The sequence below is a fragment of the Chroicocephalus ridibundus genome, chromosome 4 (assembly GCF_963924245.1).
Source record: "Chroicocephalus ridibundus chromosome 4, bChrRid1.1, whole genome shotgun sequence".
Classification (NCBI taxonomy): domain Eukaryota; kingdom Metazoa; phylum Chordata; class Aves; order Charadriiformes; family Laridae; genus Chroicocephalus; species Chroicocephalus ridibundus.
Window position 1 is genome coordinate 75391200 of NC_086287.1, and position 17845 is coordinate 75409044.

At 62.4% G+C, this 17845-nt stretch overlaps 2 protein-coding genes across 3 annotated transcripts in view; one reads left to right on the plus strand and one right to left on the minus strand.

Moving 5' to 3' along the window:
* Positions 1–1477: 1477 nt before the first annotated feature.
* On the plus strand, positions 1478–6385 carry SLC38A8 (solute carrier family 38 member 8). 2 transcript variants are annotated; one of them, XM_063334255.1, is made up of 10 exons: positions 1478–1663; positions 2117–2315; positions 2515–2668; positions 2793–2897; positions 3219–3276; positions 3506–3620; positions 3753–3900; positions 3986–4185; positions 4386–4437; positions 5997–6385. In XM_063334255.1, the coding sequence occupies exons 1-10, from the start codon at positions 1478–1480 to the stop codon at positions 6091–6093; spliced, it is 1314 nt and encodes a 437-aa protein (XP_063190325.1). In that variant the 3' UTR covers positions 6094–6385. The 2 variants fall into 2 exon arrangements, with proteins under 2 accessions (XP_063190325.1, XP_063190323.1); XM_063334253.1 differs by having other exon boundaries at positions 1561–1663; positions 3506–3900.
* Positions 6386–6739: 354 nt separating this feature from the next.
* NECAB2 (N-terminal EF-hand calcium binding protein 2) overlaps positions 6740–17845 on the minus strand; it is an 85593-nt gene continuing 74487 nt past the window's right edge. The window contains exons 6-13 of the mRNA XM_063334256.1: positions 12325–12461; positions 9433–9551; positions 9170–9249; positions 8379–8435; positions 8135–8247; positions 7717–7794; positions 7270–7361; positions 6740–7071 (exon numbers count right to left, since the gene is read on the minus strand). Coding sequence (XP_063190326.1) covers positions 7043–7071; positions 7270–7361; positions 7717–7794; positions 8135–8247; positions 8379–8435; positions 9170–9249; positions 9433–9551; positions 12325–12461 — 705 coding nt within the window. The 3' untranslated portion in view covers positions 6740–7042. The remainder of the gene's footprint in view (positions 7072–7269; positions 7362–7716; positions 7795–8134; positions 8248–8378; positions 8436–9169; positions 9250–9432; positions 9552–12324; positions 12462–17845) is intronic.

The following is a 17845-nucleotide window of genomic DNA, read 5'->3' on the forward strand; positions in this document are numbered from 1 at the left end:
CCTTTGACTGTCTTCAAACGAAGGGAGCCCTTTTTCCAGAAAAATAAGGGGAGGAGGGCACCTACTGAGGCAACACAGCAGTGGGTGAAGCTGCCGAACCATAGGGACCCTCGGGTTATGGCTTGCACCCAGATAAATGGGAGAAAGGAGGGAAAAATACGAGTGAGGGAGCCCCGAGCCACTGAGCGGGGAAACCGCCCGGGGGTCTGTGCCGGCATGGGGGGTGGGCTGCGTCCCTTTGATTTGAGGCGCTCCAGTCGGAGGGAGCCTGGAAGGCTTTGGTGTCGGTGCTAATGAGGAGGCTCGCTCCTCTCGGCACAACACTAATGAGAGATTACAGCTCCGCTGCAGCCTTGAAACCAGAGTCAAGCTGTGTCAAAGCGCCAGTCCGAATAAGAGCCTTTCCCAGTGGCTGGTATTTTACAGCCCAGTGGCCAATTTCTAAATCGTAGAGGCCAATTATTTCCGAAGCCTTTGGTGTGCAGCTAATGAAGGCCTGGAAGGGCCCTTCTAAATGGTTATAAGCCCCGTAGGCGGCAGAGATGTAGTGGAGGTGGCAGGCACAATTAGCCGTCCATAATTCCTCCTAGCAGCTGATTAAAGTCTCTTTATCCGTCTTACTGAGATCAGAAGGGTGCATATTTGGGAAATCAAAAATGCATTAGGGGCTGTCAGCCAGCGTTGGGGTCCCGTGTGCTGAGCCCAGGGCGGGGGCATGTACCAGCAGCGGCACAGAGCTGCTGCCTGTGTGTCCCCCCCTGGAGGGGACGGGCCCCTCGTCCCCCGTGGGGTGCAGCCTCCCCCATGCGGGTCCCCTGCAGCATCAGTCGCCCCATCCTGTTATCCTGGCACCCCCTTTCCCTGTGTGGAGCAGGGATGGGATAGGGATAGGGTCTCTGGCGGGCAGGAGCACCCCGGTGGGCTTTCGTCTGCTGTGGCGACACGGAGGGGTGCTGGCCCCGTCCTGCGCCCCGCGAGCAGTGGCGCATCCACCAGCCAAACGGCCCGACGGGCGCTGCCTGCAGCCGCCTCCCCGTCCCCCCCCCCCGCCCCGGGATGCTCCAAAATGCCCCGTGGTGGGAATTCCATGGATGCGGGGAACCCAGCCGCGTCGGGGAGCCCCCAGCCCGGCCCCATACTGGGAGCTGCTGGCGCTGCTGGTTTTCCCACCGCTCTCTGGGACGTGAGGATGCCCGCGGGACGTGGGCCAGCGGGATGCCACGAACCGTGGTCCGTCGTCGTCCCCCCCCGCGCCGCTGGCCCACGGGGGGGTCTCGGGGCGATGCCCCCACCCCTGCACCCGAGCCGGGGGTGGGATCGGGACGGGGCTTTGCCTGGGCGGGGGTTGGGGTGGGGAGGGGGATCCCGCGGCCGGTTCCTGCCCCCTCCCCACGGGGGCGGGGGGTCCGCGGGGGCGGAGGGGGTTGCGCTCCCCTTGCCCGCCCCCGTCCCAGAGCCCTGCCGGGGAGGCGCCGGGATGGAGCGGGCGGCGGGCGAGGGCCGGCCCCTGCTGCCGGCGGCGGGGCGGGGGGGCAGCGCCGGGCTCTCCTCCGCCGGCGCCGTCTTCATCATGCTGAAGTCGGCGCTGGGCGCGGGGCTGCTGAGCTTCCCCTGGGCTTTCAGCAGGGCCGGCGGGGCCGCCCCCGCCCTCCTGGTGGAGATGGTAAGGGGGGGGGGGGGACACCGGGGGGTGCCCGATGCGGGGCGGGGGACGGGGGCGAGGGGCTGCGGGGGACGCAGCCCCTTGAGGATGGCGAGGAACCTGCCGGCCCGGGGAACGGGGCAAAGGGATGGTGGGGTTCTCCTGCTCCGGCTTTTGGGGGTGCTGGTGTGGACCCTCTCCTTCTTAGAGATGCTCTTTGGCATCCGCAGCCACCCTTTTAGCTGGCTTTTAACTCAACCCGAAATAAAATTGGTGGCTGATCCCCGCCATGTCCTCAAACCCCCAAATCTAAACACAAAGTATCCCGTACGGCTGCTTCTCCATCCTTTTGCTGGCCCGTGTGACCCAGGGCCACAAGGCAACTTGGTCCCTGGCCATGGCCCTGCTGGATCCCCCTGCTCCGCGGGGGTTGGGGGGTGATGGAGGGTCCGGCTGGTGCTTCTGTCTCCGCAGGGCTCGCTGGTCTTCCTGGTGAGCGGGCTGGCGGTGCTGGGCTACGCGGCGGCCCTCAGCGCCCAGCCCACCTACCAGGGGGTCGTCCGGGCGGTGTGCGGGGCGGCGGTGGGGAAGCTCTGCGAGGTCTGCTTCCTCCTCAACCTCTTCATGATCTCCGTGGCCCTCCTCAGGGTGGTGGGCGACCAGCTGGAGAAACGTGAGTTGACCTCACACACGCACTCGGGGCCGGTGAGTGCCGGGAGTGAGGGGAAGGTGGTCCCGTGTGGGCTGGGGGCAGCTCCAGGGGTTTCTTGGGACCCACCCCGAGGATGTGGGGCTCCCTGGCCCTGCCATGGTCCTGACCCCCTCGGGCCACCTTTCGGGGCACAGCTGACCCCCCCCGCTGCCCCCCGCAGTGTGTGACTCCCTGTACCCCAACGGGACGCTGAGCGGGGCCCCCCCGCTGCCCCCCTGGTACGCGGACCAGCGCTTCACCCTCTCGGCTCTCTGCATCCTCGTCATCTTCCCCCTCTCCGTCCCCAGGGAGATTGGCTTCCAGAAATACTCGAGGTACCACCTGGGCACCCTGTGCCCCATGCCACCTCCTCCCAGATCCCAGTGGGGCCATGGGACACCCCCCCCCCCCCCCAGGTGCCAGGGTTCCATGTGCTGACACTCTCCCATGCCCCGGCAGCATCCTGGGCACGCTGGCCGCCTGCTACCTCACCCTGGTCATCGTCCTCAAGTACCACCTGCAGGCAGAGAGCCTGGGCTCACCTGAGCCCCCCCAGCCCTCCAGGTGGGGGGTGGGGGTGGGGGGTGTCACCCCGCATCCCTTCCACTCTGTCCCCTGTGGTGTCAGCAGTGGCATGGGGCAGGGCTGGAGACAGTGCAGGTGGCCTGCAGTGGCAGGGGGGTCTGAGCTGGGGCCAGCGGTGGGTGGGTGGCAGCCCAGCCCTCAGCCCTAACTTTTACCCCAGCAATCCCCCCTTCTCCCAAAATCACCAGGCAAGAGGTTCCCGCAGTGGCATCCAGGCATCACAGCTTATGCCACTAAGGTCCCCTCTGCCTCCGGGGGCCTCATGCCCTCTGCTCTGCGCTTCCTCCCCCCGTGCCACAGGGCTTCTTCCTGGGCCTCCGTCTTCAGCGTCATCCCCACTATCTGCTTCGGCTTCCAGGTAGGTCACCCTGTCCCCACTGTCCCCGGCTGCCGGGGTGGTGCTGGCAGCCATGCCGGACCAGGGGGACACCATCCCTTGCAAGGAGGTTTCCAGGGAAGGGGACAGAGAGGTGGCTGCAGGGCAGGATGTAAGCCCCTCAGGACAGAGGAGAGTGGGATAGGGCACCCATGGGTGGGAGGGAAGGTGCTGGGGGTTGTCCCTGCACTGTCCCGCTCGTGCCTTGCAGTGCCACGAGGCCTGCGTGGCCATCTACAGCAGCATGCGCAACCAGAGCTTCTCCCACTGGGTCGCTGTCTCCGTGCTCTCCATGCTCATCTGCCTGCTCATTTACTCCCTCACCGGTAACCCCAGCGCCGCAGCCCTTCCCCCTCCTTGCCCCAGGGGTCCCTTGTCCCCAGGGCTCATCCATCCTCCTCGGGCTCCTCTGTCGTTCTCTCCGGCATGGTTGCCCACCATCGCCGCCCCGTCGGCAGGGCTCTATGGCTACATGACCTTCGGTGAGGCCGTGGCGTCCGATGTCCTGATGTCCTACCCAGGGAACGACCCGGTTGTCATCGTCGCTCGCCTGCTCTTCGGCATCTCCGTCGTCACCATCTACCCCATCGTGGTGCTGCTGGGCAGGTGAGGGGGCGGTGGCGAGCTGGGTGTCCCCCTCCTTGGCCAGTGGAGCTCCGCTGGGTGCCGTGACCCCCCTGATGCCCCCCAGGTCGGTGGTGCGGGACATGTGGGTGACCCCCAAGTGCGGGGCCGTGGCGGTGCCCGAGGCGCACGAGCAGCGGAGCCGGGTGGCACTGACAGTGGCCTGGATGGCCACCACGCTCGTCATCGCCCTCTTCGTCCCTGACATCGGCAAAGTCATCGAGCTCATCGGGGGCATCAGCGCCTTCTTCATCTTCATCTTCCCAGGCAAGAGTGAGCCACGGGAGGGAGGGGAGGGCTCACCGGTGCCAAGAGCATCGCTGCAGGAACCAGGGGGCCTGTGGTGGTGGGTGGCCCATCCTGGCCCCGTTTTGGGGGTGCGGGGGACGTGCTTGTGGGGGATGCCGCGGTGGGGCCTGGGTGAGGGGTGCCATGGTGGTGGGGCTGAGCTTCTGTGATGATGGCAGGGCTGTGCCTGGTGTGCATGACCGGGACACGAAACATCGGGCCACGCAAAAAGTGAGTGTCTGCGGGTTGGGGGCCGGGGCAGGGGCAGGGTGCAGCATCCCACGGCCCGGGCACGGTCCCCAGGGGTCACCCTGGCCAAGGTGGGAGCCCCAGGAGGAGGGGGAGGCTTTGGGACACCTGCAGGCACTAAAAGCAGAAGCAGTTGCTGGGGGACGTGGGGTCTGTGGTGGGGCTGAAGGGTGGGTGTGGAGGGATGTACCCCAACACTGGGGATGTGCCCGGGCAATGGGGGTGCGCTTGGGTATCCGGGATGTGTCTGGGTATCCGGGATGAGCCCAGGCATCGGGGATGTGCCCGGACATTGGGGATGTGCCTGGGCAATGGGGTTGTGCCAGGGTATCAGGGGTGTGCCTGGGTATCCGGGATGTGCCAGGGTATCTGGGATGTACCCCGGGTGCGAGGGATGTGCCCAGGTATCGGGAGTGTGCCTGGGTATCGGGGAGGAGCCCAGGCATCGGGGGGGGGATGTCCGGGTACCAGCCCCCTTGCAAGGCTGTATGGGATGGAGAGCCGCGGGGTGTGGGGGCACTGGGGTGCCCGGTGGGGGTCAGGGTGGGGGACAGAGGGGCACGGTGCCATCAGGTGGTCAGCGGCTGTTGTGCCAGGGTGGTGTGTCCCCATCACCGCTCCTGGCTGGAGCAGCTGAGGGTACGGCAGCAGCCCGTGTCGGGGGACCCTGGCATGGCGCTGGCCCATTTTGGGGTAAGCGTGTGCCAAATCGTGTCCCCGCGGGGGAGCAGCAGAGTCTGAGTGAGGGTGGAGGTGATGTGGGGAGTCCTGTTCCCTCTGGCAGCTGGAGGCAGCACCCCCAGGACCTTGGGGTCTTGGCCAAGAGGGTGCCCTGGGGGGGCCCCATGGCTGTTTGGGACAAGGGTGGCCCCCAGGGTGCTGGGGGGGCCAAGGCAGGAGGCGAGCAGGGACACCCAGGTGGGCAACAAGGACTTGGAGCGGTCCCTCGGGGAGATCCGACAGGGCGTGAGCCCGGGAGCGCCGTCTGGAGGAGTGGGGACAACAGGAGCTGGGGTGATGGGGACAGCGAGGGGACAGTCCCAGCCTGCCCGGGGCAGCTCAGGAGGCTGCACGGTGCTGACGGCCCCGCAACGGAGCAGCAGCGGGGTCTGGTGGTGAGTGCCGCATCCCAGGGGCTCAGTGTCCAGCCATGGCGGGGGGTGTGTGCCCGGGGAAGGGGGGACAGGGGGATGCAGACCCATGGGTGGCAGGGCTGGGGATGGAGACCGGGAGGGGACAAGGGTGGCAGTAGGGGTGGGGGCGATGCGGATCTGTGCCCCACTAGGCGCAGGCAGAACCTGGGGTGGTCTCATGGTGGCGGCTGCCAGGCTTTTGACCGGGTTTCGTGTGTTGTTGCAGCGGGCACAGGGGACGAGCCGCAGGGGCTGCTGGGGGCTTCGGCCACCCGCCGGGAGCGATGCGGAGCAGCACGGCGCAGGAGGCCGAGACCCCGCGGAGGGGCCCGCACCCAGGGGAGCCGGGGGTGCTACGTTTCTGGGGGCTGTCTCTGTCCCACCGTCCCCCTGCTCATGTCCCCGCAGGGCTGCTCTCATCGCCTGGGGCGTCCTCTCTGTCCTCGGCGGCGCCTTCGTCTGCGGGCAGAGCGCTGCCCTGGCCGTGCTGGGGCTGCTGCGCTGAGGGGCCATGGACTCCCCCATCGTGACCCCCGCCATGAGCCCCCCACTGCAACCCCCCCCAGCCCCATCACCCTGGACACGGCTACACCGCTGGATCCCATCGCGGTTTTATTTGGCATCATCATCGCCAGTGTACAGCGGCTAATAAAGACAGGACAGGGCATCGCCACGCACCCTGAGGGGCCCCCGGGCATGGCGGGGTGGGGGCAGGACGAGCGCTGCACACGCACAGGCGGACAGACAGACACACAGACAGACATACAGACCCCAGGCAAGGGGGCTGGGGGGAGGGGGGAGGGGGGGGGCAGCCACCCCCACGCCTGCAAGGCACCCGCTGCCACCGACCACGCACAAAGGAAACCCCTTGGGACCACCCGCACCCGCAGGACTAAGGGATATCCCCCTTTGCCACCACCCTGACACCCCCCCCCCACCCCCCGCCCAGGGAGACGGGTCCCCGTCCCTGCAGGCAGACACGCACGCTGTGCCAGGCACAGCCTCACACCCCAGCCCCCTCCCCAGGTGGCCCTGGGGACGCAGGGACCCCCAGCTTACCCCCCCCCAGGGGAGCTCCAGCCTCTCACTCCCACCCCTGCTCCTCATCACCCGCCCCTGCCTCGCCCCCTCCCCATCGCACGCCGCCTGCCCCTGCCTGGGGCATGCCCCCCAAAAACCCTGCCAGCCCCTCCCTGGCAGATCCCTGGGTGACACCCCACCCCAGAACACATGCACGCACACACCCCCCCACGCCCCCCAGAGAGGTGACCCAGGTGATGGGGTAGCTGTGGGGGGGGATCTCTGGGGTGCTGGGGACGCACACGGGGGTTTCCTTCACTGCAGACAGGTCACACCGACACCTCCCACCCACCCCCCCCCCGCCCCAGACATGCTGGGGATCGCAGCCACCCCACAGTGGGGACAGGCGCTGGCGGCCCCCCCGGCACCGGCGGTCACTCTCTGCTCAGGGTGCACCAGGCGGCTGTGGGGGAATGGCACCAGAGGGTCACCCCTGCCCGGCCCCGCATCACCCTGACCCCTCTCTGTCCGCCCCCCCGCAGCCCAGCCCGCGCTGTCCCCCACCCTGTGCCCCCCCCCCACCCCACTCCCCGACAGCGGAGCAGTGCTGGCCACCCGGGGGTCCCTGTCCCCCCACCCCGCAGGGCGGCCGCCCTCCTACCTGGCACGGCCACGCTGGAGATGGCCTCGGGCTGGCTCAGTGTGTCCACCTTGACGTGCTGGAAGCCCTTGCAGGTGGCACTCTGCAGGTGCCTGTGCCCGGGCGGGAGAGAGGGGGTGACAGCCTCCCCCCCAGATCACCATCCCAGCCCCCCCCACCCCTCCAGCAGGGGCTGGGTGCCAGCAATCCCGCACACCCTCCCCTTGGGCAAAGCACCCGCCATGGTCCAGCACAGTGAGACCTCCTGGCCCCCATGTCCAAAGGCATCCCCAGGTGGGAGATGCGCAGAGACCCCCCCCCCAGGCCCCCGTCCCCTCTTACAGGGACAACACCAGGACAGAGAACCAGATCTGCCGCCAGACAGGGGACAGGGCTCGGCAGCTCCAACACCCCTCCGCACCCCAAGCCTCCCACCCAAAACCGAGCTTTCTGCGCCCCCTCCCCTACCTCTTCCAGTCCTCCTCAGTCTCCCAGAACTCGTAGACGATGAAGGTGACCCCATCGGGCAGCTTCACTGCGGTGACGCTGGCAGGAGCCGGGAGAGGGGTGAGCCCAGAGCCATGGGGCCTCCCTCCTGCCTTGGCCTCTGCAGCCACAGGCCCACCCCCCCCATAGGGTGGGCACCGAGGGGTGACCTCAGCCCCAGCAGCCCAGGACGGGGGAGAACCCCCCGAGTCCATGCAAAAGAGTTTTAGTAGCTGAGCATCACTACACCCCCACTCCCCCACCCCCCCACCCCAAATCCTGGCTGTTTTGCCTCAGTCCTTCACTTGGTGGGGTGCCCCTTGCTGCGAGGGCTGCTGGGCACCCTCCCAACCCCCCCGAGCCCCCGGCCCCCCAAGGCGCGTCTGCCGGCGGTACCCACTGGAAGCAATCCCGCTCCCCGGCCACGCTCTTCAGGTACTGCTTCAGGGAGCTGCTGAACTCGCCCAGGTGCTTGTGCGACACCGTCATCTCGTCCCGCACCAGGAGGAGGTACTGCCGGGCACCCCCCCCCCCCAAAACACAGACGCACGTGAGACCCGAAAAACAGGGTGACTGACATACACCCCCACCCCAGTGGGATGCCATGCCGCAGGGACAGGCCAGCAGCCCAGCGGGACTCTCACCGTGCAAGCCGTGCTCTCGCTGTCCGACAGCCGCTGGTGCAGGTCGAACCAGAGAGTCTGGGAAAAAGGGGGGAGTTGAAGCAGGGGGGTGGGCTGAGGCTGCATGTCCCCCCTCCCCGGCACTTGGCATGACAGACCATGTCCCCTTCCCCACAGGGGAAGGCTCCAACACCCGCTTGCGCCCTCCTGTCAGGACCCTCTGCCAAGGCTCCCCGTGCTCCCAGCCCCGCCGACATCCCCGACACCGCCTCCTCGCATCAGCCCCAAAACAGCCGTCACCCTGTCACGGCCCCTGAATTGCCCCGGGGACAGAGGAGCAGGGGTACCCACCTCTCCTCAATGCTCACTTGTGCCTTCCCCAGCCCCTGGCATGCTCTTAATTTCTTTGGCAACTGCAATCGGTATTTTCCTGCCTTGAACCACTGCCTTCCCCGCCTTCCTGCCTCCCTTCCCCTTCTGCCCTGAAAATGAGAACCAGGAGGATTTCAGAAACACCTCCTGCACTGGGACATTCTCTCCTTCAGTCCCTAGATGGAGTAAGACTGCCTCTACAAGAGCCTTTGACTTCTTCCTTATGTCTTTTTCTTGTTTAAATAAACGCCCAGTTAATCATTCTACATCCAATAGCTGCTGGCAGTTCATCAGAAGTTAACATCCTCCAACACCAGCAGCAGCAACCCAGCTCCCACCCGCGGCCTGTGCACACCACGGCACAGGGACGGGCATGGCCACCTCCAAGCCCCTGAGGACACCCAAGGGACAGCCCCACGCATGGAAACGCTGGCCCTTACCTTGTCCTCCAGCCTGCCGATCAGCTCGGCCAGCCTGTTGATCTGCCCCTCCAGGCCCTCCGCCTTGGTGTCGGGGGAACCTGCGGGGAGCCGGGAGGCAGCGATGGAGCGAGAGGCACCCATGGGCAACCCCCGAGAGACCCGCTGCCCTCCGGGGACGCTGAGCATCACCTCCATGTTGCCGCTGGGATCACAGCTCCCTTCCCCGAGCACCCTGGGCCACCCCAGGCTGCCAGCACAGCTGGGAAGAGGCCACCACTTACCAGTCTGGAAGCTCTTCCCATAATCCCTGGGGACCATCCGGCTGGTGGGAGAGTAGCTGGGCACAGGGCTGTCGTACCAGGTGTCCATCAGACCGTGGCCAGCCTTGCTGGGGTAGTGCCTGCAACCAGAGAGCACACGGGCCGTCAGGGAGGGCAGAGCCGGGTACAAGCATCCTTTTTGGCAGCTCTGCCACCGACGCCAGACCCCATGGAGAGCAGCAGTGCCCACACTGCACACAGGCAGCGTGGGCTTCCCTCCCATCCCGTCCTTCAGTATCATCTGGTCTGGGGGGGGTCACAACCTTCTTCTCCCCTGAACAGACACACGCAACTTTTTCGGGCACTGGTAGCTGTGCCCGGCCAGCTGGCCGCACCTTAGCGGGGCTGGGTTTGCAGTCGGATGGCGTTGGTGACTAACACACGGGAAAAGCTGCTGTCACACGGGCACCACACAGGCTGCCCATGGCCGAACTGCTGCCCATGAGCAGGGAACATCCGCCCGCCCGGCTGGGTGTCCCACCAACAGGCTGCAGCAACGGTTCTCCTGGCAAAGGGAGACACAGCCACCATAGCATCTCCTCCACCTGGCCTCATCCTCTCGGGCTGTTGGTGTCCCACCAAGAGGCTCCAGCAACGGTTCTCCTGGAGGATGGAGACACATCCACCATAGCATCTCCTCTACCTTGCTTCTTCCTCTGGGGCTACAAAGCCCATTTAGCCTGGCTCATCCTGCAACACCTCTTGGAGAAAAGGAGTGGGTGTGCACACACGTACCCCTGAGACATCAAAGACCATCCAGCCTCAGCTCCTCAGCGGTCCCCCCAGGCCCTCGTTCATCTGGAAGCCAGAGAGGATGCTAAGACCTGCCATCCCCACCAGGGTTTGCAGCCGCCATCTGTGTGCAGCGAGATGGGAATGGGTTTTGGGAAGGATGACCCCCTCTTTCCTTCCTCCTCCACCGATGGGAAGCCTGAGCCGCAGAGGGAGAGACTGAGCTGCTCAAGGGGTTTCCAGCGTTTCCTTCCAGCGAGAGCAGCTCCACGCTGGCTGCCTGCTGATGGAGGTGCCCGGGAGCCCTGGCTCCTCTTGGCATCTCTCACCAGCCATTTGGCTCCCGGCTGGAGACAGCACAACAACAGCCGGCTGCTCTCTCTACCCTCTCTGGCTACCCCGGGCAATTCCAGCTGCCTCCATTGGTGCCGAGGGAGCAATGTCCAGGCTACTGTTGCCCCCAAAACTCAGCTGGTGTGGACCTAACAAGCACACAGGGACGTGACGAGCTGCTCCCAAAGAGCATCCCCAAGATAAGGAAGCGGGAACAGCGATAAAGGTGGCAGGAACATCCCGGTCGCTACAGGCTCTGTAATAATCCCACTGCCAGCGCTGAATAATCCCCCGTCAATAGGCAGGAAATTAGGCGAGAACAGACAGAGACTTCTTTTTAATCACAATTTAATGAGGTGTCTCAGGCTTGGATGCTCTGCTCTTGCACTTCGTTTTACGGCCCTTTATTTCGGTGCTTTTTAGGCCACCCCTTTGTCTCCATGCAGATGTGTGAGATTATATTTCGTGGGGTGATTTTGGGTTTTTTTTGGCTATTGTCACCATGAGGAAACAACTACAATACTCCTCATTATGAACTGGGCCCACATGTCAGCAAATAAAAGCCAGCAAAGTCTTTCATGGGCTCTAATTGCTCCGTCTGATGTTGGACTCGTTTCCTCCGCATTGGTTCCCAGGAGCTTGCGCTTTTTCCACATGTTTTTTGCAAGGTTTGCTGCAGGCCAGCAGTTTCCTTCCAAAAGGGGGAGAAGAAAGCGCTGCGGGGTGATGGAACCCAGTGCATTTCTCCTAGGAAAGCTGGTGAGATGTCACCAGAGCTGCCCAGGGTCTCGCTGTGTCCCAAATGCAATGGCTCCTGCGAGACCAGCCCGCTGACACTGCCCTGGGACGCTCCTGATGCTGGTGTTGAAACCCAAAATGCCGAGACCTGGCTGAAATGAAGCATTCGGGTACGTCGTGTGGCGTCCCAGCCAGGGGCTGGGATTTTCGCTCTCTGGGGTCCGCGAGCCTTGGTCCCTTTGCCTGCCCGCGGCTCAGGGAAACCGAGGCATCCCCTGAGCAGGTATGGCAGGAGATGGATCCGCTTCATGAGCAGCTGATGAACGGTTTCCGTGGCAACCTGTCCTGCTTACAGCCTGTGACGATGGTACTCGGGGGAGGCGAGTGACACTGTGACACCAAGGTGGGGCTCCGCTGAGGTTTGGGCTATGCTGACGGGTACCCCTTATGTTTTAGCCCTAGCAGCACTTGAGAAATCTTGAAAGCATCTCCTCCATCTTCTCCAAGCTTGGTAAGATGTGCTGGGCTGCTGGGATGGGGACGGTCCCCTCACATGGGACCTGTCCCCCGTGCACAAGCACCTTTTGCCCCTGCGGAGGATTTCACTCACTGGGTGCCCCAGCAGGAGGGACAGTATCGCTGGCATGGGAAGCCACCTGCCGCGGGCTGTCCCCAGCACACGCCAGACACAGCTGCCGTGCCACTGGCGCCCACACTTCAACCTGGACAGCTTTGCTTGGAGAAGAGCCCCCGATGCAGCCCTGTACAGTCAGTGCCCCCCAGTCCATCCCTGGGATGCTGCCCCCCCGGTTTGCATCCCCCTCCCCGCACCGCTCGTGGGTGAAAGGGTCAAGAGGGACCCTCCGGGCTGCGGGAGAGTCAGGGACAGGGCAGGACAGAGCGGCGGAGGAAAGCCCTGAGAGCTCTCGGGAAGCTGGGAAGGGAGGCTCCTGCGCACTGTCTGCTGCGTTTTCCCTCGCCCCGCAAAACCATCCTCCTCCTCTCCCTCCACCCAAACCAGCGGGGAGGAGGGCAGGCGGTGCTGCAGACCTGGCGGGGTTGGTTTGCTCGTCGATGGCGTCCACGGCGCTCTCCACGGAGCTCAGCAGCGACTGGGTCTGGTTCGCCGTCTCCTTCAGCAGGAAGCGGGTCACGAACTGGTCCACGTTGCTGCCGCTCTCGTACACCTGCCAAGGCAGACAGGGAGCGCGGTGAGACCCTGCACCGACCACCCAGCGCCGGCGGGCACCCGGCTGGGGCAGCATCCGTCCAACATCCCACCCGCGACCTCCTCCCCTCTGTGTCCCCGACTGTAAGGACCACAGGAGGAATGAGCACGGGCTGTCCCACCCCACGGGAAGCACGTAGCCCTCCAGCATCCATGGGAGAGCTCTATGGGCTCCAGCATCTATGGGTCACCTAGCATATAGCCCTCTAGCATCCATGGGTCACCTAGCATATAGCCCTTCAGGATCTATAAGTCACCCAGCATATAGCCCTTCAGGATCTATAAGTCACCCAGCATATAGCCCTTCCAGCATCTGTGGGTCACCCAGCATATAGCCCTCCAGCATCCATGGGTCACCCGGCATACAGCCCTCCAGCATCTATAGGTCACCCAGTATATAGCCCTCCAGCACCTATGGGTCACCCAGCATATAGCCCTCCAGGATCTATAGCTCACCCAGCATATAGCCCTTCCAGCATCTGTGGGTCACCCAGCATATAGCCCTCTAGCATCCATGGGTCACCTAGCATATAGCCCTCCAGCATCTATGGGTCACCTAGCATATAGCCCTCCAGGATCTATAGGTCACCCAGCATATAGCCCTCCAGCACCCACAGGTCACCCAGCAATATAGCCCTCCAGGATCTATAGGTCACTCAGTACGTAGCCCCTCCAGCATCCGTCACCCCTGGGACAGACTTGAGGAGGCTGCAACGGGAGGGAGGGCGGGCAGGGAGGCACATCAGCACCGCTTCATTTATAGATAAATAAAGCAACGTAAAGAGGTGATCCCCCATGGTTGCTTTCTTTACTGTGATCTTAAATTACTTTACAATTGCCTTGCCCGGCGAGAGCCAGCGGCTGCAGGTACGGGAAGTGGCCCCTCCTGTGCTTTGGAGATCCCTCCCCTGGGAGCTTCAGTGTGTTGTTTAGTGCCTTAGCCCACAACAGTACGGGCAACCCAGCGCTGAAGTAAAAGGGGTCTGGGATGACTAACGTGGCTCTCCCCGGGGAGCCACGAGCTGCAGATGCCTTCAAGCCAGCGGCAGAAAGCTCTGGCAGCTCGCCCCGTCCTCCGCCAGCCTCCCCCGGGTCCCGCACTGTGAGACAAGAGACTTAGCATATTTCGGCATTTGGATTTTTTTTTTCTGAAGAGGGAGAAGAGGAAAAGCCCTGTCTGTTTGAGGCTAGATGGAGGATGGAGCCAGCCCGTGGAGCAGGAATGCCTTCAGCAGGAGGCAGGCTGTTCCCAGGGAGCTTTGGTGGAGGAGGACAAGCTGTTCAAGCAACAGAAGCTCCCGGGGTAATCCAAACCCTCCCAAGACAGAAAAACACCTAATAAAATGCTTTAACAGCACGAGTGATCTGCTCAAAGCACCCAGGGCCCCTTCCCCAGCACAGCATTGCTACATCCTGCTCATGGCATGGTCCTGCTCCTCTGCCTCCTGCCAGCCACCAGCAGAGGCAGGACACTGGCACAACCGGACCGACACTGGTACAACCAGACCAACACCGGCACAACCAGTCCAACACTGGCCCAACCAGTCCAGCACTGGCCCAATGCCGCTCCAACCAGTCCAACACCAGCCCAGCTGGTCTGACCCCAGCCCAACCAGACCAACACCAGCCAGGCCACTGGCCGCATCATGTCCGGCTGAAGCTAACCACTCAGCATCAGAGCTAAAAAACCTTGTGGTGAGAAAAAAAGACTTCTCTAAACCCAGACTCACTCACATCATGTTTTCCGCAGGCTCTTTCCAACCCTTCGGTGCCTGCTGGGACAGCACGTGGCCCAGGCAAACCCTCACCGGGCAGCCCGTCCCTGCGTGCCGGCACCTCCTGGCACAGGACTGCTCTGGGACTTATGACTTCTTGGTGCCATGAGATGGGGACAGAGACTCCTGGCTCCCTCCATGCCACCAGCAATGACCAAACTGGGGGTGAGACTGGAGTGGTCCCAGCACCACCAGTTACCTGAGCACACAGCGGCACAACGTGAGTACCCCAAGCTCCCCAAAGCAAATTATTCTTGTTTTATGGCGAAGTGATTAACAAGGGTTATTTCCATGGCAACTGGAGCAGCTCTGCAAGTACCCAGAGGGCCTTTATCTCCTATTTTAAATCATAAAAGAAGAATGAGCTGAAGAAAAACACTTCTGGGGAAACTGGTGGCAGAGCTGCTTTGTCACCCCTGATTTGGTAGGGGAACATGAGTTTCTTGGTGGCTTTTTGAGCATCTAACTAGCGTGGCAGTTAATGCCTTCTCTCTAACACAAAAAAAAACTTGCTCCCCTCCCTGTCACGGCCACAGTGTTTCTGGGGGACACACATGACATGGCGAGCACCGCCGGACAGTGATGCTGAAGCAAAGTGCCGCGTGTCCATGATCTGCTGCAGCTGCTTGCTGTAGGCCTGCTGGGTGGCAGGGAGGGAGAGGGAAGGAGGGCAGGGATCAGTGCACTGAGTTGGTCTTTCACCAGCACAGCCCGTCCCCGGACACTGATCCAACGGAGATAGGACCAGCTCAGGGCGCTCCAGATCTGCCCGAAGACCAAGGGATGCTCTTTGGGTCTGGGGGACGCACTTAGCAGCACCCATGGCACCCTGCCTTTTCCAGTCCTTTTCAGCCTTTCTCCAAGCAGGACCACAGCCCCAGAGCTCCCCAGCACAGCCCAGTGTGCTCCACCAGCACCACCATTATCCGACGTCTGGGTCAGAGGGAGGAAAGCCGGCATCGGTGTGGGATACGGGGAGATGCGTCAGAAGACTGGGCAGGAGAAGGGGGGATCTCCCTGGCCGGAGATCATCAAAACCTCAGAAACACAACCCGTAAGACTGAGTGTCGCCTCCAAGTTATCTCAGAGAATCACGGAATGGTAGGGTTGGAAGGGACCTCTGGAGATCATCCAGTCCAACCCCCTGCCAGAGCAGGGTCACCCACAGCAGGTGGCACAGGAACGCGTCCAGGTGGGGTTGGAATGTCTCCAGAGACGGAGACTCCACCACCTCTCTGGGCAGCCTGTGCCAGGGCTCTGCCACCCTCACAGCAAAGAGGTTCCTCCTCATGTTGAGATGGAACTTCCTATGTCCAAGTTTGTGCCCGTTCCCCCTTGTCCTGTCACTGGGCACCACGGAAAAGAGCCTGGCCCCATCCTCCTGACACCCACCCTTTAAGTATCTATAAGCATTGGTAAGATCCTTCCTCCTTCCTCCACGGCCTGGCGGTGTTTGAAAACAAGGTCAGCCAACTTAGAAAAACCCGCTCACCTGCTGGTTGTTATCATGGAGATTCATAACCCCCCGAAACCAAGCACAGCCAGTGAGTCACGGCTCAGTCACGCGGATGAGCAGGGATGAGGAGCACGATGGAGCAGTGTCCCCATCGGGACTGCCTCGGGACCGCCTCTGCCTCACCAGGGGAACTGAAGTTCGATGTCTTCCTCACTCTCCCCTTTGGGGATTTTGCCTTATTTTACCAGGGCGACTTGCCACGAGACCCCGCAGCCTCCTGGGGCTGGCTGCCTTCCCCGTCTGCTACAGAGGGGGCTGATTCTGCGTTTTTGCAAACCGAGCCCTTGCCCCCGGGACAGCAGGGCCACCACATTGAGCTCAGACATCTCCTGACAAGTCCTGCCCTGTTTTCCCTCGCCCTGGGCAGGCAAGGAGAGGGATGAACAGGCAGCCCCGGGACCAGCGATGCGGAGCTGGTGGAGCACGGCACTGGCCCCCTCCGTGAGAAGCACAGGCACCACCGCCAGATGAATAAACAGCAACAGAGCCAAGGCAGGGATGCGAAAACATTTGTTGAGCATTTGGATGGGGGGAAAAAATTTGAATGCTTTCACAAATATTCCTGGATAGCTGGACGGTCTCTGTTCTCCCTAGAAAAATAGGCACAACTCGCTCAGAATGTGCAATATACCCTAGATATATATATGTGTGTGTGTATTCTTTCCAAGCATGGTCCTATACATATATACGCACAGACATACACATCACACCTGAACAATTCTGTACAGGCAGTGTATTGAATTCGCCGTGAAGGCACCTCACCCTTCATCTTCCTCTGCCGGCAGCCTTTGGAAAGAGCCCCAGACCGGCCCAAATCCACCCCTTCGCCCAGGCAACTATTTTATCATTTAACACATCTTCCACTATCCACACTCTGGCTAAGGAGGGTGTATTAAATCGATACATCTCCTTGGCAAAGACATACCATTTCATTTGGGATCCGAAACAATTTCTTTTGCGGTCCCCCCACCCACCCCCCCAAACTCCACGGCTGCTGCCTGCCTGCAACCAGCAGCCTGCCCGTAACCAAGGCGTAAATACGTTAATCAGGCGCTCAAACAGGCCCTGCTATAATTACGGATAGGTTTTGATTACCTCTCGCGCCCAGCCCTGCGCTGATTGCTGGCGCGGGGGATCTGACGGCTCCGGCAGGGAACGGCTGTTCCCGGTGGTTGGGGGCAGTGTCCCTCCTCACGGATTTAACGCAGGCCCCCAGGGGCTCCTGCTGCTGAACACGGACCTGTGCACGCTCCTTCGAGCGGCTGATTGGATTATTCTTTTAATTAAAAGTGCTGTTTTTCTGGGACGTGGTTTGCCGTGCCGAGTGTGGGGGCTGGATGCAGCGGGGCACGGAGCGGGGGGCTGCATCCGGGTCCCCCCGCCCCGAGACCCCGCTGCTGCCCCCAGCACTACAGCCATTCCCCGTTATCGTCCCTTTCTAGCGAGATCTGCGCCACCGCTGCCTTGTCCTCTTCTCTGATGGACGCACTGCATTGCCCACGGTTACTCCGAGCCCATCGGCTGATTTTCTGCTCGCTCCGTGCTGTTTATCCCACGCTCCGTTTCCCTTCCAGAGGTGCAAGGAGCGCACCGGCTGCTTTTCCATTTCAATCCATGCGTCAAATAAGTGGGGTAACGTGCCGCTATTTGCCTCCACTGTTCTGCTGCTCTCCAAGGCTCTACAGCCTGCCTCCGGTGAACGCCACGGAACAATTCCCTGACCAGCCCTACCCGAGCCTCCTGTGAACAGGTCCTGCTCCTTTTGGAAAACCATATTTATGAAGCCGAGTGCTGTCTGAGCACACGGACTGGTGCCGGCTGCTAAGAATATAAGGCTGTGAGGGTGCGTGTAGTTAAACGTTTGGATTTTATTCCCACTGCCTATAATCTTGGTTCAGCTTTAGGAAAAATTAAAGAGGCGATTCCCGCGTTCCTTTAAAACTCAGCTTAACTCCCCACCACCGCGGCGCTCTGCACGGATGGATGTTGCGCACGAAGCTACGCCAGGCGGGGCAGAGGAATATCGGGGTGTGCGCGGAGTCCTGGTACTTT